Source organism: Sarcophilus harrisii, chromosome 3 (genome assembly GCF_902635505.1).
Source record: "Sarcophilus harrisii chromosome 3, mSarHar1.11, whole genome shotgun sequence".
Taxonomy (NCBI): domain Eukaryota; kingdom Metazoa; phylum Chordata; class Mammalia; order Dasyuromorphia; family Dasyuridae; genus Sarcophilus; species Sarcophilus harrisii.
In genome coordinates this window covers 526,352,997-526,376,083 of record NC_045428.1, presented here as the reverse complement: position 1 = coordinate 526,376,083, position 23,087 = coordinate 526,352,997, and the positions used below count along the sequence as shown (strand labels likewise).

The window sequence follows — 23,087 nt, the reverse complement described above, 5'->3', positions numbered from 1 at the left end:
TAGTTTAGTAAGTGACAAACTTTACTTTGGTGAAAATATAAAGATATCATATAACTCTAGAATAGTGACGAAGTAATCCTATCCATTCCAATTTAGGAAACAAATTAAAATGCAGCAGAATGTGGCTGCACAACTTACACTAGGGAATACAGTTAATAGTTAAATTTATATAGCTTACTATGTGATAAATACTTTGCCATTATTATCTCACTTGATCCTCCAAACAACCCTGGAATGTAGGTTCTATTATTTTCTTCATTTTACACAAGGATAAATTGGGGCAGAGATTAAGTGACTTGCCCATTGTCACACTAGCTGAAGTCATATTTGAATTTGAGTTTATCCTGACTCCAAGACCAGAGCTCTATCCACTGTGCCCGCTGTCTAAAATATCACATATCTGAAGATGACCTTACCAAAGAATAGTAGCCTAGTAGCCATCTTTTGTTGCTAAGCCAGGTGAAAGGCTTCGAGTATAAACATGAGGAATCACTTTTCATCCTCCAAAACGGGTAGGAAACCATCAAATCGAAAAATGTAGAAAAAAAGGATCTATCCAAACAGAGCTTGACTTTTGAAAATTGTAATCTGATCCAACAAAACAAAATGAAACTCACGAATGGGTACAAAGAGAAATTTAAAGCAGACATGAAGCAAAAGGAGATGTATACTGGTCGGTAGTTGGTAAAATGGATAGAACATTAGACCCAGAAATAGGAAGACCTAAATTAAAAATTAGCATTAGATGTCTGCTTGTGTGGCATCGAGCAAGTCATTGAACTTTTGCCTGTTCAGTTTATTCCAATGTAAAATGAAAATAGCAAAACCTTCTACCTCCTAGGATTGCTATGAGGATCAAATGAGATATTTGTAAAAAGCTCAGTATAGTGTAGTTACTTAATAATTCTTATTCCCTCTCCTTTCCCCTTTCACAGTGAGATTCATGGCCAAAAGATAAACCCAGGAATGTGATGAAGAACAGCCATATGTAACTTGGTCCATCTACCTTAAAAATAATTTTTTCAACTTTTTGGGTAACTAAAAATGACTTTTTCTGTGATTAAATATTCCATTTCTTAATTTTTAATATTTTGTTTTCTTATGTAAAAGTCTACATCCAGCTATACACATTTAGTATGTAATAGGGAATAAGGTCATGCCTACTATCTGTCAGGCACACTAATTGCTAAGGATACAAAAAGAGGCAAAAGACGGTGTCTTCCCTAAAAGAAGATTGTGAATCTAATGAAGGGGGTGAAGATCTAAATCTTTTGCCATATTACTTGCCAGTTTAAATTTTTTTTAATACATCTACTAAATAAGTTATTTTCTGTGTTCTCTAACATTGGTCTAATGATTTCCTAGCCATTCAAAAACAAACCAACATTATTTGTACAGTCTGTTCTATCCTGCAACTTTATATCACACTAAAGATTTAGTTTTAAAAAAAAAAAAAAAGGTGTGTGATTAGAAATTAACTAAACATGATACTTTTTAGAAACTACACTTGCTTCCTAGTCCCTACCCCATAGCTCTCTCAGTGAATGGACCGAATCTCCTACTTTGTTGAGCTTCAAGACATCAGAAATAGGGTATACATCTTGCTTTCTATCCCCCCAAACCTTTATTTTATGCAATTTCCTTCATCAACAAAGATTCTCCATTAGCTGGATCTAATCACTCCACCTAAACCCTTGATTTCATATTCTTCCATTTTCTCTGGAATTTTCTTCCATGAGTCCCGGCCATTGTTGTCTACTTGTTCTCGTTCTTCTCCTTCTCCTTCTCCCCCTCTGAAGCTTCATTCTCTTTCACTTTATTATACTAAAAAGGAAAAGCAACTTTATGTGACAAAGATTCAAAGTTTCACTTGCAATCTTTTTTTCCCCCTTTCCATTCTACTTTGTGTAAGAAAATATATATTTTACCTCTCTCTAAAGGCACCAATAAGCTCCTAACTGCCAAAACCAAAGAGCTATTGGGACAATGGAAAGAATTTCAGATTGGCAGCAGTAAGACTTAGGTGCAAAACCTGACTTAGTGGGCCCCTCACTACCTGTTGATTCAGACACTCACTAGAATGTCACATAAATCTGTTTATCTTAGTTTCCTCATCTGTAAAATGAGCTGGAGAAGGGAATGGAGAAAGGAAATTTGCCAAGAAGACCCCAAAGGGGGGCATGAAGAGTTGGACATGACTGAAACAACTAAACAACGACACTTGCTTCCTCCTCTAATAAGCAAAACTACAGGACCGCCCATCCTGGTGTGCCCTCATCAGAGGAGGAGGGGCTGTGCTCTGAGAGCCAAGCAGCCTTGAATTAAGTCAAAAGAAACATGATATGGGGAAGGCTGGAGAAGCCACCCCGGATGTTCAAACGGGCTATTTGTGAGTGACCTACGGCCCAGCATTCTGAGCTCCAATGGGCCTCATCAGCCACAGTCAGACGCGCCGTAGGTGGACTCTAACAGTGACGTCATTTTGTTCCGCTTCCAGAAGTGACGTCATTTTGTTCCTCTTCCAGAAGGAAGGGTAATAACCAAAGAGTGTAATCTTCCCCATTAGATTATGAGCTCCTCCAGGGCAGGGATTGTCTTTTGTACCCCCAGCTCCTGGCACATAATAGGTGCTTTATCGATGCTTATTGACATGATAAATAGGGAAATGTGTCTAGAAAAAGTGACGTTTAAGCTATGATGGATTACATGCTGCGTGGGGGGGATTTAGAACATAAGGTTTTGCAAAGGTAAATGTTGAAAACTATCTTTGCATGTATTTGAAAAAATAAAAATCTATTATTAAAAAATAGACGCTTTTTGACTAAAAGGAAGGAAAAGGAGCGGGACTAGATAAACCCTAAAGACCCTTTCAGCTTAAATTCTCACGTTTCTTATGCTTTTGACTCCCTTTTCCATCTTGAACTTTCTGACCCTTAGAATACCGTGACATCATCCCTTGTGCCTCGCTTCCTCTGATTACAGGGTTGCCTCTAAGACCCAGTGGAATAATTGTTCGGAGAACCTTCCCCTGAACACCCGGAACCTGCGCAAAGCCCCACGCTCCGCGCATGCGCGGGCAGCTCTGGTTCCCGGAGCTGTTCCCGACTTCCTAAGCGCTGAGGTGGCGGTTGCCGGGAGCGGGGTCGCCGAGATGACTGAGAGCGGCGGCACAGGGGAGATGGCCGCTTTGCCGGTATCCGGGCCTCCCAGCAGCCTCGGCAACGGGGCCGGTGGGGCTTCGGCTCAGAGTAATAACCCCCTGTCTCGGAAGCTGCACAAGATCCTGGAGACGAGGCTGGATAATGACAAGGTAACCAGAACCCCCCCCCGTGGGAGGGGCGCCGCGGAGGCGGGCCTGGAGGGGCGGGGATTAGGTGGGGGCGGGGCGGGGATTAGGTGGGGGCGGGGCGGGGATTAGGTGGGGGCGGGGCGGGGATTAGGTGGGGGCGGGGCGGGGTGGGGGCGGAGGGGACGGACATGGCGAGTGGGAAAGATTACCTGGGATCGGAGGAGAGAGAGAGAGAGAGAGAGAGGACTTTGCCGCGGATTCTAAAGAAAGTCGAACGGGAAAGGTTTCCAGGGATCTCCGCACCTGGTCATAACCTCGATCTAGAGCCAGGCCCCTTCAAAGCTTCCCTCTTGCCTCTCCACTGTGCTGAGCCTACCAGCCTCGCCTTTCCCAGTCTCTGCTGTTATGGGGCGGGGTTAAGGGTGGAGCCGGAGCTAGACCACGTGCGCTAAAGGGGCTGAAGGTGCTGTCTGGTCACTGACACTTCCTCCTTCCTTCCCTTTTTCTCTACTCTTCTCCTTCCTTTTTCTCTCCCTCTTTTTTTTTCTCTGTTCCTCTCTCTCTCCTTTCTTAACTTCTTTGGACTAAAAGAAATTGCTGATATGCTTAATAAGAATAAAGGTCCAAAATTATTTCATTACGCTAGAATTATTTAAATCTATTATATATATACATATTACATATATATAAATCTATTATATATATATCTTTTAAAGTGGAATTTAACCTGACTTAAGGGAAATATAATAATCCTCCCATTTCCATAATATTTTAATTAGATGATTGCTCTAAAACACCAATTTGACTGAATTATAATTAGCATTTATATAGCACCTCAAGGTTTTCAAAACAATTTGCATATTTTTCTCATTTATAAATTTGACTAACTTCTGTTTCCTTATGCTAGTAAGAGGAGCATTTTTCCTTTTTTTCTTTACATAACTATTATTTGAATCGGTTCATCAATCAATCCAGGATTGACTGTGTCTTCACGAATTCCCCTCAGCTCACTGGTTAAGACAGGGAAGGTAGAATATTCCTCACTCCAAATTAATAGTTACAAGTTTACCCCTGGAGATGGAGGTAGCTCCATCATTTAGTAATCCCTTCCTTTGAGGTTCAGGCTACTACCCAATCAAAATCCTGGTACCAGTTGTTTACTGACAAGGCCCCTTCCTTCCTCACTGATTCTGTATATGACTTAATTTTTCTCTCCTCTCAAACTACTGCCCTTATATTAGGGGATTTCAGCATATATATATTGATACCCTGACCACTCAATTCCTCAGATTATTCACTTCCTGGGAACTATTCCACCTGCTCCAGCCAAATAAAAAGACATACCCTTCATCTTGCAAATATGCCACCTTCATTTTAAGAATTTTGAAATCCCCGTATAAGAGACTTTCCCTTACAAAACTCTATTCTTTGTCCATGTTATGACCTCTAAACTCTAGACCCCTCAATTCTCTTTCAGGTTGTCTCCCCCATACTTGCCACTCTCTTCACTTTCTAGACTCCTTGGTGAACCAACTCTGTCCTGTCTTCTCTTAACATTCCATGCATCACATCTGCTAGCCTTTTAAGTACCCTTATTCTCTTCTACCTTCATTGCTATACACGTGCTGCAGAATGAAGATGAAGAAAATCATGCAGCTTTCTGAATGGGTCTACTACAAATATATAACCTTGACCAGGTCTTCACTGCTACTAGGGTATCCTACTATGCCTGCCTTATCAACTGATTATACCATCCTGTAGCAGCCCTTCTTAAACTATCCCTCTTCTTCAAACCTCCCATGGATCCTCCTTCCTCCATCCTTTTTGCCATGTCAGTTATAAGCAAAGTGCTTTGTAAAGTTTAGGACATTATGGACATTAGAGTTACTACACAAAATATATGTTTAAAAATATGGACAGGAAATTTTGAAATTTTCTAGTTCAATTTTTTTTTTTGGTAATTGAAAATAAATTCATCTTCCCTATCTGTTAGCCTGACTTAGAAAAAAAAAAGTTTAATTATTATGCTGTAAGTTACTCATCTTGTCAAACATTTAAAAAGTAATATAAATATTTAATTAATGCTACAGGATACAAGTACTCTTTTAGAGGCAGGGGGAGATTTGGATTATGATTTCATTGGTGTAACTCGCAATGAAGAAATGAACAATGAAGAAGTTGATTATAGAAAGGTCTGGAAAAATTTACATGAACTGATAATCAGTCTTAGACAGTTTCTAAAAACCTTAATAGTAACTCTCTATATGAAATTACTTATACTATTTATTTCCCTTCCCTGTTAAGTGTTTAAAAACATAAAATAAGTTATTTTGAGAATGTCTATGCTATGTTATTGAAACTGCAACAGCAAATCTTTTTTTTTTAATTGTGATAAGTTTATTTTTTAATACAGATAGCTTTATGAATCATGTTGAGAGAGAAAAATCAGAACAAAAGAGAACAACCATAGGAGAGGTAAAAAAAAAAAAAAAAAAAAAGCCAGAAAAAAGAAATGAATATAGCATGTGTTGACTTATATTCAGTCTCAGATCTTTTTCTGGGTACAGGTGGCATTTTCTATCCACAGTCTATGGGGATTGCTTCACATTCCTGAACCACTGAGAAGAACTAAGTCTATCACAGTTGATCATCACACATAATTGCTGTTATTGTGTATAACATATTCCTGGTTCTGCTTATTTTGCTCAGCATCAGTTCATGTAAATCTTTCCAGACCTTTCTATAATCAGCTTATTCATCATTTTTTACAGAACAATAACATTCCATTACCTTCACATACCACAATTTGAATCCCATTCCCCAGTTGATGGTCATCCACTCCTTTTCCAATTCTTTGTAACCACAAAAAAGACTGCTACAAATACTTTTGCATATATGACCTTCTTTTCCCTCCAGGATACAGATTCAGTAATGACATTGCTGGGTCAAAGGGCATGCACAGTTTGATAGCCCTTTGAGCATAGTTCCAAATTGCTCTCCAGAATGTTTAGATCCATTCACAATTCCACCAACAATGTATTAGTGTCCCAGTTTTCCCACATCCCCTCCAACATTCATCATTATCTTTTCCTGTGGTGTTAGCTACTCTGTGAGGTGATATCATAGAGTTCTTTTAATTTTCATTCACATATGGTTTCTTAATTGGGGGTATAGATAAGGGAGAGAACCTGGAACCCAAAAGGATTTATTAATAGAAATAAAGTATGCAAAATAAAGGAAATGATTACATATAGAATATTGTGTTACATTCTCAGTGCCCAAGGAAGAGCTTTGATAAATGAGTGTGTCCAGGTAAGACCATCAGAATATTGAGGAAAGTGAAAACCAAGCCATGTGAAGATTGGTTGAAGGAACTAAGGATATTCTGCCTGGAAAAGAGAAGAATTATTAGTTGTCTTCAAATCCTTGAAAGGTTGAAATATGGAAGATGTTATGTTTTTGTCTTCATGAAATTAGTTAACCTTTAATTGTTAAATCATTTGATAAATGCACTGATGGGTGAATATTTAAAGGGAGTGTAACAAAAATGGACATCATTTCATTATATTTTGGCTTGGCATTAGAAAAAAAAATTTTTTAATAAGTAGAATGATTTGGTGTGCTTATTATCCATTGTTTAGGAGATGCTAGAAGCTCTCAAGGCACTATCAACGTTCTTTGTGGAAAATAGCTTGCGTACTAGAAGAAATTTACGTGGAGATATTGAACGCAGAAGTTTAGCCATCAATGAAGAATTTGTGAGCATATTCAAGGAAGTAAAGGAGGTATTTTACTGGATTTGCTTAAAATATTTGTTATTTGCCATCTACTAAAATTTAAAACTTTTTTTCTTTTTTGAACCTGTGACAATATGTATTTGTAGTCTTTTGGTTTCTTTTATATTTAAAGATCTCTGGTTTTGATTGTTTTTTTAAATTTAGTTTAGGTAGTAAGAGATTTTCCTATGAATATATGCTCTAGCTGTGAGTATACTTCAGTGTTTTTTCAGAAAAAAAGAGTCCTAAAATTTAACATACTTTCCATATTGTAACTATTCTTGGCTCTCTGAAACCTAAATAATATCAGACTACCCAGGAAGTACTATTTTATCACACATAAATAGTCTGTTCACTGTGAGAAGAAACCAATTTTTACTTAATGTTTTGCATACCAGTATTTTGAAACGTTATAAGAAACATGACAATAAACAAGATTCTTATTCATCATGTTTACTTCCCAGGTTAATTACTGTAATATGTGCTTATATGTGGTTTCACTACAAAAAGGAAAAAGCCTTGTAAATACTTCAAAAAGTACATTGGTACTTGTCATAAAAATGAAATCCATCATAGTAAATTCAATTATAAACAAAGACAGAAGCAATATACTTACTTCTTTTACAAATTTGTTACTTTTGTGTGGAAATTCTACAATTTCTTGAGTTGTCCATAGGTGAAACTATAATTTGAACTTGCTTGTTAAGCAAAAAACAAAACAAAAAACAACAAACTTAATTTAAAAAAAAAGAATATTGTTAGCATTTGCTAACAAAAGACAATTTGGATTGTCTTTCTTTCATAGTTTTGCTTTATTAGATAAACTATGGCATTAAAAACAAATGTTAACACTAACTTGTTTAGATAGTTTGGAATGTTCTTCCATTGTTCCAGGTATTGGAACAATGCGTATTGACCAGTGGGCTGCAATTTGATAAATATTTTGAAAAAAATAGCAATTGATTAGTTCAGAGCAACTTCAGAACTTAATTTTAGGAATTGGAATAGCTTTGACATACAACAGAATATGGGAAGTGATATTTTTAGCGCTTAGGCTTATGAAATTTTCACAATCCAAGTTACATAGTAAAGAGAACATAAATTTCAGTTCTAGAATGGATTATGTAAGTTCCAATTGTTTATAAATGGATTACTTATTCTCAATAGTTGTGTAATTCTTTATATAAAACTAACTATCCCTTTTTTTGTAGCTTAGTCTGGATGTTTCATTGTTTCCCTTTCTGCTGGCCTATTTCAGTAAGAGTTTCAGAGGTAGGAAAGTTGGGTTATAAAATACCAAGAACCCTTTTCTACTGTTGGAATTCTTTTCTTTGCACTCTGATTTATTGGGAACTTGAATTCAAGAAAGGAATGAGATTTGGCAGTATAAAATTGGTAGGGCAGCAGTATTAAAATTATTAAGAGCAACTACGTTGTTTAGTAGCTGAATCCTGTTCTTAGAATCGGGAAGGTCTGATTCTAATTCAAATTCAGCCTCAGTTATTTATTTAGTTGCATGACCTTGGGCAAATCATTGAACCTTTGCCTGTTTCTTCCATAGTAAAATGTAACATTTACCTCTCAGGATTGTTGTAGAGTTCAAATGAGATAATTATTGCAAAAGGGTTTAGCAGAATGCCTGGCACATAATAAGTACTATGTCAATATTAACTATTATTATTATTCTTAGTAGTAGTCCCAGATATTCCAAATCATCCGTATTTGATCTTGACAGTAAGTATGACAAACTAAATTATTTAACATAAGTTAAAAGAATGCAAAAAACTTCTGCTTCTGTTCTTTGTCAAAAGTTAGTGGAAAGTTTTTCACAATGGAAGATTTCTGTGAACTGACACTAAGTGAAGTAAAAAAAAAAAATAGAAAGAAAATAAATACAATGAGTGACTGAAATGTTTTAAGAAAAAAACAATAAAGCATTAAAAGTGGTTGAACTTTTATTAGTTTCAATGATCATCCTAGTCCCAGAGAACAAATGATGAAATATCTTCTTCTTCCCTTTAGAGAGATGAGCAAGTATGAGTGTGGGATGTGGAATATGTTGTCAGATCCAATTGTGGTTGATTTTATTTAACTGTTTTTCTTCATTCTAAAGGAGGGATTAAGATTAGGTTTATTAAAAAAAATCACTGCTTTCAAAACAACAGGCATCAGTAACAACAACAAAAAAGAATAATTAACATTCATTAACAAATGAATGAAAAAAAGTATTAAATTAAGCTCTTCATATAGAAAAGCAAGATCTTGCTCAGAAGGAGCATCATATTATAACAGGAGAAGAAAAAAAACACGTAGGAGCCTTTAGCTACTAGTAAAATGGACAGACCTGCCTGTATAATGGCAAAACAAGTGATAATATATTTTATTCTGATTTCATTTTTATTGATAAAACAATATGTCTCATATTGCACATTTGACAGTACCAAGGACTATGGCAGCAAGAATGTTTTCTGATCCTTACCTAGTTGTTGCTCCTGAAGAAGTAGGAGCTATTTATTAAGTAAACACTTACTTCTTGCCTCCCAACTGGAGCAGAAAAGATTGTGGAATCATAGATGGAGTGTTAAGAAGGGACTTCAGAAACCACATGTATCATGTTGATTCATGAGAAAGCTGCCGTTGTGGATGAGTCAGTAAGTTGCCCAAGATCATATCTAGTGGTATCAGAGTTGAAATTTGAACTCATTTTCTCTTACTCTAGACCCAGTGCTTTTTCCTCTGTATTAAGGCCATCCATTTTTTTCTATTACTTGGGGCAAAACATTTTTTAAATGATATAAATATACCTAAACATCAGTATCAAAAATTTTGAGTGTTTTGATGGATAGTTTTTCTCTTTTCAAGAAAAGGGAAGTATATATTTCCTTGACAGTATGTGGATATATTAAAAAAAAAGTTTTCCCCCATTTCTTTTAGGAGCTTGAAAGCATAAATGAAGATGTACAAGCAATGAACAACTGTTGTCAAGACATGACAAGTCGCCTGAAGGTAGTGTAAGATTTTTAGATCTCTTTCAAGTCTAGCAAATGTATTATTTATTACATTTACATTGTGTGGCAAATTTCAATAATAATTCTCTCCTGTTTTTCAGATTATTAGAAATTTAAGTAAATGTTTCAGGCTCCTTTTTTATCCTAGGATTCCAACATGATTTTTAGATAAATCAAATATAGTAATGTTTTATAAACTTTAAAGCACTATTTAGCTCTATTATTAATATTAATAGGCAGCTATATGCTATGGTCTATATAGCACTAGTTTTGGAGTGAGATAAACCTGAGTTTAAATCATGCCTCAAACACTTAATAGCTTTAGGACCATGGGAAATCACTTAACCTCAATTTGCCTCAGTTTCCCCATTTGTAAAATGGGAACAATAACTGTATTGTGAGGAGAAAGTAAGTTAATGTTTATAAAGTTGAAGACTAAACAAAGAACTTCAGCCTCTGGTATCCTAGCTGTTTTTCTACTTGGGATGACAAAGCTAGACCAGCTATCTAAAACTTTGTTGCCTGAGCCAATTAAATCTCAAGAACAGTTTGTACCCCTTTAGAGGAAAACTTAGTCTAATCTGCCCAGGCTGAGGTCTTAAGCTTTCCACCCAAACGTTTTTTTCAAATCAGCAAATGCTGGCTGCTATTATTATTGCTATTGTCATCATCATCATAATCACCATTATCAATATCATTTATTCATCCAAAAGAAATCATATGTATGGAACAAATAAAAATTATCCTCATGTTTTGGTTCTCCGCCCTGACCAGACTAATCCAACTCTGATTAAGCCATTTGGATACTTTAGATTTGGAGTTGGAAGGCACTGAAATTCTCATCGTCCATCTAACAGTTAACAAAAGAGACTTACCTAGCTGTATCAGAAAAAACACTGTTAGATTAACAGAAGGAGGCTTACTTAGCCATAACAGAGAAAGACCTTTTGAGAACAGGCAAGTCTAACTTGGTTAGCCTGGGTTGAGTCTGTAAGATATTTCACCAGCAATATATTTTTATACTATATTTTATTTATTTTGTTAAATATTTCTTAATTACATTAAAAAAAAAAAACCTAATGATGATTTTTTAAAATTTTGGGTTCCAAATTCTCTCCCTCCTTCCTCTCTCCAAAAGACAAGAAATTTGATATTGATTATACTTGCAAAGTCATGCAAAATATATTTCCATATTGATCATATTGCAAAAGAAAAACAAAAAAAAAAAATGAAGTCAAATTACAATATGCCTCAATATTCATTCAGAGTTCTTTAGTTCTCTCTTTGCAGGTTGATAGGATTTTTCATCATGGAATTTTTAGGAATTGTCTTGAATCATTGCCTTGATCAGAGTTGCTAAATCTTTCAGAGTTGATCATCCTTATAATATTGCTCTTATTATATACAATTTTTCTTGCTTCTGATCACTCTACTTTGTATGAGTACATAGAAGTCTTCCCAGGTTTTTCTGAAACCAACTTTCATCATTTCTTATACCACAATAGTATTCCATCACATTCAAATATTACAACTCATTCAGGCATTCACCAATTAATAGGCATCCCTTCAGTTTCCAGTTCTTTCACACCACAAAAAGAGTTGCTACATGTAGGTCCTTTTCCTATTTATTTATTTACTTTTTTAATCTCAAAGATATAGACCTAGTAGTTGCCTTCTTAAACAGAGTAAGTTAAACATAATTTTCTTGCTGATTTAGACATCGCATTGATCATAAGTTATCCTGTACTAAAATATGGGATTGTTGAGATGTGTCCTATAGATCCTAGTGCTGAATGGTCCTAGAGTTTGGCTTTTCTGATTCTTGTGTCCACTGTTAAATGTTTATGTGTATGTCTTCCTTGTCACTTCTTGCTGCCTTGTATTTACCTGATATTAGAACAATCTGCAGCCCTTTCTTGTATGTTAACTTCTAGCCTGCTATAGGCTTGGAAGACAGGTAAATCTATCTTATTGTGGTATATTTAAAATGAGAAGCTGTGTACTTTACCTTAGAGCTTAAGGTTCTCTTATAAATTAATGTCCATAGGCTTGTCCAAAGTCACACAGCCAATATTTGAAGTAACATTTAAACCCAGGGATTCTAACAACACTCTACCACATTGCCTCCCATTATTCTCCTCTAAAAAGAGTAACAAGTATATAGTATGATGTTCTAACAAGACGAATTTTCTTTATAATTCTAGGCTGCAAAGGAGCAAACTCAAGATTTGATAGTAAAAACTACTAAACTTCAAGCAGAAAGGTATGTAGTGTTTTCTATTATTTTCCACATAGGTCATTGAGTTATTTAATGAATTAAATGTATGTATTTTGTAGCTATAGTAACTTATATTACATTGGTTATTGCTGCACTATAACTTATTAACCCAAAGAATCATAGATTTAGAGCTGAAAGGAGCATTTAAAGCCAATTAACCCAACCTGCTTATTTCACAGAGAAGGAAATTTTGGCAACAGAGGCTCATATATCAGGGTCACATATCAGGCAAGCGTTGAAGGAAGATTTTGAAATCACAGCTTCCTGACTTCCAAGTCTGACACTCCATCTACTACAACACTGCTTCATTAGCAGGGAAGTGTAGAAAAACAAAGTAGTAGTAGAAGAAACAATTTAGACTTTTTTCCTCACTCTGTTAAATTAGTTCATGATCTAGAGCCTCAGGGTTTCAGTTTCTAATTTTGCAAAGTGGGTACATCATCTCCCCAAAGACAAGTAGATAAACTTGTTGAGCTTTTGAGATTAATTCTAGTTTTAATGTCTACAAAAATATTCTTTGAGATTTGCTATGCCTTTTCTCCCACATAATATTGTCATTATTTAGGCTTCATCTAGATTATAATTTTCATATTTTATCAACACCCATCAGATCCTGCCTCCATTGCGTTATGAGAACATCTGGCTGAAATTTCTTTTTGTTTGCTAAAAAAAATGCTTTTGCTAGGAAGAATAATTTAATTTTTTGTAATTTGATTTGAAAAAGTGGTGCTTATACATAGTTTGTTTCAAGTTTATGCATGCTAATGTGTTGTATGATAAATTTGTTTATTTTACATATGTTCATTATCTCTAAAGTTTGTCTTAACTTGAATCATGGAAAAATAAGGAACTTGAAAGTTTTCTTGTTACAAGTAGTAAATTCTTCTCTGAATTCAGCTTTTTCTACAGTTTGTGATGTAGAACATTTTTCTCTCTCCTAATTGTTGTGGTAAGAAGTTTAATGTTTGGTTATCAGAAGGTTGGATAGGTAATAAAAGTGAAGGAAAGATAACCAAAAAAATAGATTTTATATATTGGAGTTTTTTTTGTTTTTTTTTTCCCAAAAGAACCATGGAACTTTGCTTTTTTATGACTCGTGTAACTAGCCTTAGTATTTTAATCTTATATAAGACGATTGTTTAAAAATTTCAATACTTTTAGGATCATTTCAGTTTTTCTTCAAAACAAATTTTTTTTGATTCTATACATTTATAATTTTTGGTAGGAGAGTTCCTTCAAGAACAAATTAGACTTGGTAATGATGAAAAAATTTTCCCCCATTGTGTTCTGAGTTTACAAATATAATTTTTTAAAGCTTTTTATTTTCAAAATATATGCATAGTTTGCAAAACCTTGTCTTCCACATTTTTCTTCCTCCTTTCCCCCTCCCCACTCTCTCCCTTAAATGGCAAGTAATCCAATATTTATAAAACATGTGCAATTCTTCTATACATATTTTTACAATTATCATGCTGCACAAGAAAAATCAGATCAAAAAGGAAAAATAATGGTAAAGAAAACAAAAAGCAAGCAAGCAACAAAAAAAGTGAAAATACTATGTTGTGATCCACACTCAGTCCCCACATTCCTCTCTCTGGTTGCAAATGGCTCTCTCCATCACAAGGCCATTGAAACTGGCCTGAATCAGCTCATTGTTGAAAAGAGCCATGCCCATCAGAATTAATCATTGTGATCTTCTTGTCTCTGTGTATAATGTTCCTTTGCTTCTACTCACTTCATTTAGCATCACTTCATATGTGTCTCTTCAGGCTAAAATCATCCCTGCTGATCGTTTTTGTAAATATAATTTGAAAGACATAGTAACATCAGTATTGTTATTATGAAAACACTCTTTTTGTACAAAGAAATACTTGAGAACACCAGCAGCATATGGAACTTGCTACCTTTTATTTAAGACATTCTTGTAAAAGTTTTGACAGTTTAAGATAACACATGAAAATGTAGAAACTTTAGTTATTTTTTTTAAAGAATAAATAAAATGAGAAGCATTTAACATAAATTCATAAGTTTTCCTTCAATTCCCTGTAGATAGTAATCAAAAGATGAAACAAGTTAAAATAAGAATTTTAAAATGGTTTTTTTTAAATGCAATTAGAATACTTGAGGGAAATGTATATTACAAAAGAAAGAATTGGAAAGGAAATTAACAACTTGGTACAAGAGATACAAAACCTTGCCCAAGCAACAAACTCCCTGAAAATTCAGATGCACTACATAGATTATGCCAGATTTGACCCAAGATTTTTCCTGCTTAGAAGCCAGTGATTCAGTGTTCTCTTTAAGGGGGAAAAAAAAAAAGCAAGTCTAGTAGACTTAAGAATTATTGATTAGGAATAGAGACTGAACTTCATTGCTATATGGAACTCTCAGGTGAAGAAACTCTTTCTACCAAAGCATCCCAGTTCCTTCTTTGTAATTTATAATCTAAGATGGTGCTTAGAATACTGAGAGGTAAAATTCCTTACCCAAGATTTTTAAACTGTGCCAGAGGAGAGACTTTGACCAAGGTCCTGCTTTAGAGACTAGCTCTCTAGCTAATATCATACTACCATTCTTATTCTTTAAATGTTTGATAAGTTAACTTAATCTACAGAAACCAAGATCAGTGACCCCCCTTTTACTTTGGGAGTTTATTTATGATTTCTTTTTTCCCCTGAGATTAAGTTTTTTAGATTCCTTTCTTTTTGATAAACACTTGCAGGATTGGCTCTCCACTTCAGGGTAAAGATTAATGAGTTAAAAGTACCACATCTTCCTTTTTGTTTTGGGTGAGACAAAGTAGGTCACAAAGGATGAGAAGCCTTTTATGGATTGTGATCTGCTGTGTAGGTCTCATTGTTACATTTTCTTCAAGTCTACTCCCTTTAAAACTTTCCTATGTATTTAGTTGTTACATTTCATTAATGTTGTCAAAAGATAATTTCTGAACTAAGAATTATTTTCATTGGCATTTTACACAAATACTTTATGCTTTACACAATCTTTATGCTTTTGGCAAAAAATTCTAGTGGGCTGCTGTTGCTTTAGTATAAAATACAAACTCCCTAGTCTAGGATTTAAAGCATTCCACAGTCTAACTCCATCCATCCTTTTTTTTTTTTTTTAATTTCTTCTCTCTCTCCTAGTCAAAATGGACTTCATGCAGGGCATCCTCTTTCCCTGAACTGTATACCTTTCTCTGATAAGCCTTGTAGATTTTCTTTTCCTTCAAGGTTCAGATTGAGTGCCACTGCCTCTATAAAGCTTTTAATTCTTCTCTGTCCTCCCTTCTTTTCCTAATGTAATTTATTCTTTACCTCTGTATGTCATGTCCTTTGTAGTAATTAATAATAATAATAATGAGCATTTATATAGTATTACTATGTACTAGGCCTGTAGTACTATTTTGGGAGGTAGATGCTTTCATTTTTATTATTTTTAATTTTTTTTTTTTTTAACTTTCAGAGAACTTGTAAGGAAGAGTCTCTGAGCCCCATTTAATATAAAGGAAGAGAATTGAGATATGATCTCTTATGGTCCTTTCTAACTCTAATATTCCTTTTCCTTTTAAAAATAAGTTTATATTGAAGTCTTCTCTTATATTATCCTGGTTGTCCTTATGGTACAGAGAGCTATTTGATATAACAATGAAGTCTTTTAAGAATAGTTTGGAAGTGGGAGAACTAGATGGCCAATAAGGATTCTATTCAGGCTTGTATTTCTTCATTTCACTTCATTGTTCTGTTTTTCAAAAGATAAATTAATTGATTGATGTTGGTAGAATCCATGTGCCTAGTCACTTTATATTAGCTCAGTTGGCCCTCGCAAACCCCCTGGGAAATAAGTCCTATTCCTCTTTTTTTCAGGTGAGAAAATTGAGACAAACAGTGCTCAAGTAACTTGCTTATGGTTACCTAGCTAGTGTTTTTTTTTTGTTGTTGTTTTTGTTTTTGTTTTTAAATAATTATACCTTTTTATTGACAGAGCCCATGCCTGGGTAATTTTTTACAACATTGTCCCTTGCACTCACTTCTGTTCCGACTTTTCCCCTCCCTCCCTCCACTCCCTGCCTCTTTCCACCCCCCACTCCCCCCAGATGCCAAGCAGTCCTATACATGTTAAATATGTCACAGTATATCCTAGATACAATATATGTGTGCAGAACCTAACAGTTCTCTTGTTGCACAGGAATAATTGGATTCAAAAGGTAAAAATAATCCGGGAAGAAGAACCAAAATGCCAACAGTTTACATTCATTTCCCAGTGTTCTTTCTTTGAGTATAGCTCTAGCTAGTGTTTTGAATCCAGATTTGAACTGAGGTTTTCTTGACTCCAGGCCTGGTGTTAGCTCCACCGTGCCACCTAGCTGTTCCTTGTAAAATATAAACTCCTTCCTCAGGAGTAGAAATAATATCATTAAAAAAAAAAAAAAAAAAAGTGTCCCCGGCATTTAACATTAGCGCCTTGGAAATAGTAGGAGAATAATAAATACTTTCTGAATTGAATTAATTTGAAATGGATGTCTCACTCAGAGTCTAGGTCAGAAAGGGAGGGCTAAAATAGAATAATTGAGTTAAGGATGCTTAATAAAGAGGTACTTGAGCTTCAGGGAAAGCAGAACAGCTATTACATACGAGTAGTACTCGTCTATTGTGCTGGCATAAGGGTAAATTCCCAAGGGCTAGTAAGTTCAGTGCAATATATATTGTTTATAGTCCTAGCAATAGACTAGGCAACTTCATAAACAAATTCTTTGGTAATGATATCATGAAATGAAGACAAATACATATTTGTCCTCAGTTCTACACACATCTTCTGTAGGGAAGAATTCTTAATTAGGTACAGGTTAGTTAATAGTAATAGTATTAATAGCTAGCATTTAAATAGCACTTTAAAGTTTATAAACTGCTTTCTAAAAGTCTTATTTGCAACAATCCTGAGAGGTAGATACTATTATTATTTTTAAATATTTTTAGCTTTCAGAAAGCCCATTGAGGAAGTCTCTGAATCCCATTTACTATTAAATGAAGAAAAATGAGCTAATAGTGCCCTCTACACTGACTCTAATATTCCGTATCCAATTTTTTAAATAAGTTTTTATTGATCTCTTCTGTTTGTTTTATTATCATGGTTATCATGGTACAGAGAGAGTCATTTGATATAACAATTAAGTCTATTAGGAATAGTTTGGAAACAGGAGAATTAGATGACCTTTTAAGGGTTCTATTTAGGCTCAGAATTCTTCATTTCATTGTGTCTGTTTTTCAAAAGATAAATTGATATTTATAGAGTGAAGATGGTAGAGTGAAATATAGCATTTTTGCTTGGGCTCTTCCACAGTGATTTAGAAAGTGTTCCAGATGGAATTTTGATTATGAAAGCGATGAAGAAGTCCCATTGAGCCATTTTTCCAGTCCATGGTAGCTTAAAAAGCTAGGTAGAGAATTCTGCAAACATTGGAGAGGGAGCTGGCCCAGAAGCTCAGTGGAGAAGTCGTGTGGCAGCAGGCAGAAGCATTAAATGTTCTATGACAGGCACAGCAGTAGCAGCAATGGAAAGTAGTCCAGCATTAAGGATGAGAAAGGAACTGAACTCTTGGGGATTCCAAGGTGTAGAGGACCTCAGATATTGGGGAACTCTGAGAAAAGTATACTTGAAGCAAAGATAACTCACATTAGGTTATTAACACAGTGTGATTAATGAGATGATCTTTCTTTAGTTCACTTAGTGTGCTGTATTGATGTAATCATACTGAAGTATTTAAGGGCTGAAAGGACTGGAAATGCGACATTCCATTTTTGACCATCCTCCTGGTGGCTCTCCTCCCTCCACTAAGATCAAGGCTGGTCCCTAGATCTTCCAGAGAGCTAGCCCAGACATTACACCAAGGGACCCTTTACTTTCTAGTAACTCTATTGCCCATTACCCAGTTTCAGGTAATTGTTCTAGGCAGAGATGAGTTGTTGTAGTTGAGCAGGGGCCTCTTCAGTATAAGGAAGAAGGAACAAGTTTCAGGACCATAGCAGTGACTCCCAAGTCCCAAGAGGAAAATGGAGACTCAGTTTTGACTTTTGACTTACAATTGAATAAACTGAGGCTGAAGATTAATCTAAGGGGGAGCTAATAATTCAATAACTCTGAATCTATCAAATCTAGAGAGTTGTAGTTGAGTGCAATAGCAGTCTATGGGAGCTCACATACACACAAAGCAGCAGACCTAAATTGAGTCCAGGAACTTGCCCAGTAAAGACCTGGAAAACAGTAAAGAGTCCTCATTCTGGATAACATTTTGTAGGCACTAAAAAATAACAGACTCCTACACAGAGATCTAAAAAGAACAGGGAGAACTAAAAGAATGAAGCTCAGGCCAGACATCCTCTTTAGAAGTAAGAGTTCAATACTAATCTAAAGCCCAATGTCAAGAAACAGGATGGAAAAATAAGCAAACAAAAATTAAAAAGAATCTGATCATTAAAAACAAAACAAAACAAAGACTAGTGTGGTGACAGGGAAATTTAAGATTCAAATTCAGAAGAAGACAATGAATTGAAAACTTTGAAAAACAAAGCCTCAAAGAAAAAATATTAATTAGACACAAGCCCAATAAGAATTCCTACATAAGTTAAAAAAAGATAAAAGAAAAAAAAAAGAGGGAGGGGGAATTTAAAAAGTAAAATAAAAATAATAAAGGAAAAATTGTATAGGGGAAGGGAATGAGAGCTGTGAAAGAAAACTATGAAAAGAGAATTAAAAGCTTTTAGGAGAGGTACAAAAATACTGAAGAAAGTAACTCTTTAAAATCAGAACTGGTGAAATGGAAACTAATGATACCAGGAGACATAAAAACTGGACCAAAAAAGGGGAGTGAGGTAGGGAAATGTGGAATATAGAAGAAACAACTGATCTGGAAAATATATCAATGAGAGATAATTTAAGAATCTTTGGATTACTTGAAAGCCATGTACAGCAACAACAACAGAGCCTAGTTATCACATTTATGAAGGAAAACAACTGAGAAATCTTAGAACCAGTAGGCAAAATAGAAATTGAAAGAAACTACAGATCACTTCCTGAAAGAAATCCTAAATGAAAACTCCCAGGAACTTTATAGCCCAAATCCAAAACTCTCAGATCATTTTAATATTACCATTAATATTTAAATTATAATTTTCTTTTTAAAAAAAGCAGCGGTTTAAATTTGTTCAGTGATTTACAATTTTATAATTTATATTTTATAACATAGTTATGTATTTATTTAGTGGATTTATGTGTGTAATAGCCCTTTTGGACTATTCCCCAAACTTTCATTTGCACTGGTAGGTTCAGGCCCCTGAATAGTTACTTCTACTTTTAAATACCCTTTGGCTTTATACTTTTACTATTTTGTGGCTTATGAATTTTCACCATTGTCTTTCCCTATAACAATGACTAGTAGGCATAAGTAGATCTTTATAGAGGCATTTACCGGTAGCATGGTAAGAATAATAGCTGTACTCCAAAAAAATCAAAGAAAGAAGAATTAGACCCATATGTTTAAAAAAAAAAAAAAAAAAGAGGGGGTGATCCTTATCAGTAAGGGAATGGTGAACAAATTATTATTTTTTAATAATAACTTTATTTTCAAAATATATGCAAAGATAGTTTTCAACATTCACCCTTGAAAACCTTATTTTCCAAATTTTTTCTCCCTCCTTTCCCTCCACTCCCTTTCCTAGACAGTAAGTAATCCAATATGTTAAACATGTGTAATTCTTTTATACATATTTCTACAATTATCATGCTGCACAAGAAAAATTAGATCAAAAAGAAAAAAATGAGAAACCAAAATGCAAGCATGCAACACTAAAAAAGGCAAAAATGCTATATTATGACCCACACAATTCCCATAGTCCTCTCTTGGGATGCAGATAACTCTGAGATTTCTTTGGGATATAAACATTGCTGGATCAAAAGGTATACACAGTTTGATATACTTTTGGACAGAATTCCAAATTGCTCTCCAGAATGGTTGGAGCAGTTCACAACTCAACCAACAATGTATTAAGTGTTCCAGTTTTCCCACATCCTCTCCAACATTGTTCATTATCTTTTTCTGTCATCTTAGCCAATATGACAGGTATGACATGGTACCTCCGAGTTATCTTAACTTGCATTTCTTTGATCACTAGTGATTTAGAACATTTTTTCATTTGACTAGAAATGATTTTAATTTCTTCATCTGAAAATTGTCTTCATATCCTTTGACCATTTTTCAGTTAGAGAATGGCTTGTATTCTTTAAAATTTGAGTCAATTCTCTATATATTTTAGAAATGAGGCCTTTATCAAAACCCTTGGATGTAAGACATTTTCCCCCCAGTTTATTGCTTCTCTTCTAATCTTGTTTGCATTGGTTTTGTTTGTACAAAAACTTTTAAACTTAACGTAGTCAAAATTATCAATTTTGTATTCCATAATGTACTCTAGTTCTTCTTTGGCTACAAAGTCCTTTCTTTTCCATAGTTCTAAATGGTAGACTATCCTTTGTTCCTCTAATTTGCTTATAGTATCCTTCTTTATGTCTAAATCATGAACCCATTTCGACCTTATCTTGGTATATGGTGTAAGATGTGGGTCAATGCCTAGTTTCTGCCACACTCATTTCCAATTTTCCCAGAAGTTTTTGTCAAATAGTGAATTCTTATCCTAAAATCTGGGGTCTTTGGGTTTGTCAAACACTGGGTTACTATAGTCATCCATGTTTGAAGGCAATCAATCTTATTTTAAGCAGTTTTTTACCCATAACATATTTAAGCTTTCTTTTAACATGCTTTGTTTTCCTCCATTTTTAGTTTTATGTTTTTTCCATGATATCTTAATCCTTTGGCAAAAGTAGTGTAATGTGAAATGTTACTCTTGATTTGTTTTGTTGCTTTATTCATATTTCATGGTTCTGTTGTGGTCTTAGATATAATTCTGTGGAAAAACTCATTTTGAAAACTGGTAATTCTTTAAAATAGTAAACTGAAATCTAGTTAGCAAAATTACTATTTAATCATAATTATAATACATATATACATATATACATATATTTATCTATAAAATAAAATAAAAAAAACATTGTAGGCTTAAAATGAAGAAATGAAAAGCAATGTTAGTTGGACTCTAAAAGGTTAATTCAATCCTCCTTTCTGTTTTAAAGTACCTGGGTGTTATTCTTACCAAATAGTTCACTTTTATGTTCAGTTCAAGGGAAAAGTGCATGGAGAGCATAATTTTCCAACAGTTCTCATTCTCTCTCAGGGCAACCCTGTCTCCATGGTAACATTTAAAACTTGGAAATTGGTCTCCCTTAAGAAGCCATTCTGTTAGAGCTTAAGGGTAACAGTTCTTGGCACTTTCTTCCCTTAGCATTGGTAGCATGTTCCCATGATCTGTTAGCTTGGCTTATTTATGCTGACTTGACTCTTGAATAGACTCTTTGTCTTCAGCCTTGTGGTTTCTTCATTCTCACCCTCCCCTTACCTCTCTTTCTTTTGGACTACAATGTACTGAATACACAGTTTCAGAATAATTCAAATGGCCTAGTTTGCTGTGATCAAAAATGGAGGATGAGATTCCTCTCATAGGATAACAATCAATAATTGATATGAGATGCTTCAGATTTCTAAATTTTTATTTCATTCAGATTTTCAAAATGACCTTTTTGGAAGCTTTTCCCATAGCTTCTGACATCTATTGTTTTGTTGCAGTGCACATAGAAACCAGAAAATATTGCAACTATTATTTTCAAGTAACTTTTAGATTTACAAATCACCCTAACATTTCTTTGGGGTGGTTAGTGGAAATACTTTAATCCTCATTATTACAGATGAGGAATTAAGAGTCAGGAAGATTAAGTGATTTGAGTTTATTGGTATTAATGCCTTCTTTTCAAGAAAAAACCCATCTATATTTTTGTATACAGTGGTATATGTATAGGAGCATCATGGTACTATGGAAAGAGTGCTGGAGATGGAAGAAGAGGGCCTACATTCAAAATCTTACTATTATTGTGTATATTTGTAACCTTAAGTATATCACTACCTTTTTAAACCTCAGCTTCTTCATCTGTAAATGGAGATATACCTCATAGTGTTTGGAAGCTTGGGTATGACAGTATGTATAATAATCCTTAAAACCTGGTCTGGAAAATGAGGTTAGTCTGGATGGTAGTAGTAGAGTAATAGTAATAATAGTATTTATAAAGCACTTTAAAATGTATAAAGCACTTTACATATATTAATTCATTGGATTCTTTCAGAATCTCTGTGATATTGGTGCTGTTATTATGCTCTCTAAAGCAGTGACCCTCTGATAAACAGGTCATACATTTGTGTAATATTCTAGTTTTTCAAAAATTTTCACATATATATATATATATATATAATCATTTGGGGGGAGTAGGGGAGGGTTGTATGTGTGGGTGTATGTATACATACACTTAACAATTTAAGATTTGTTAACATGCTTTGTCTTCCTCCATTTTTAGTTTTATAAAATTTTTTTCCATGATTTCTTAATCCTTTGGCAAAAGTAGTATAATGTGAAATGCTACTCTTGACCTCTAAATAGAGCCTTAGTGTTCAGCTAACTAAGCTCCATTCCTATCCTGGACTACAATGTGCTGAATGCACAGTTTAACTCAAATAGCCTTATTGAGATAAAAAAAAAAATATATGTGAAATGCTTTATGTCTTGTTGAGTGTGTGTGTGTGT

At 34.5% G+C, this 23,087-nt stretch overlaps 1 protein-coding gene across 2 annotated transcripts in view; it reads left to right on the top strand.

Moving 5' to 3' along the window:
- Positions 1-3,045: 3,045 nt before the first annotated feature.
- Positions 3,046-23,087, top strand: part of COG6 (component of oligomeric golgi complex 6) — a 106,649-nt gene continuing 86,607 nt past the window's right edge. The window contains exons 1-4 of one of the 2 annotated variants that reach the window (XM_031961975.1): positions 3,046-3,310; positions 6,931-7,074; positions 10,000-10,071; positions 12,278-12,336. In XM_031961975.1, the coding sequence (XP_031817835.1) occupies positions 3,152-3,310; positions 6,931-7,074; positions 10,000-10,071; positions 12,278-12,336 (434 nt within the window). In that variant the 5' untranslated portion in view covers positions 3,046-3,151. The remainder of the gene's footprint in view (positions 3,311-6,930; positions 7,075-9,999; positions 10,072-12,277; positions 12,337-23,087) is intronic. The other variant, XM_031961974.1, reaches the window with a different exon arrangement.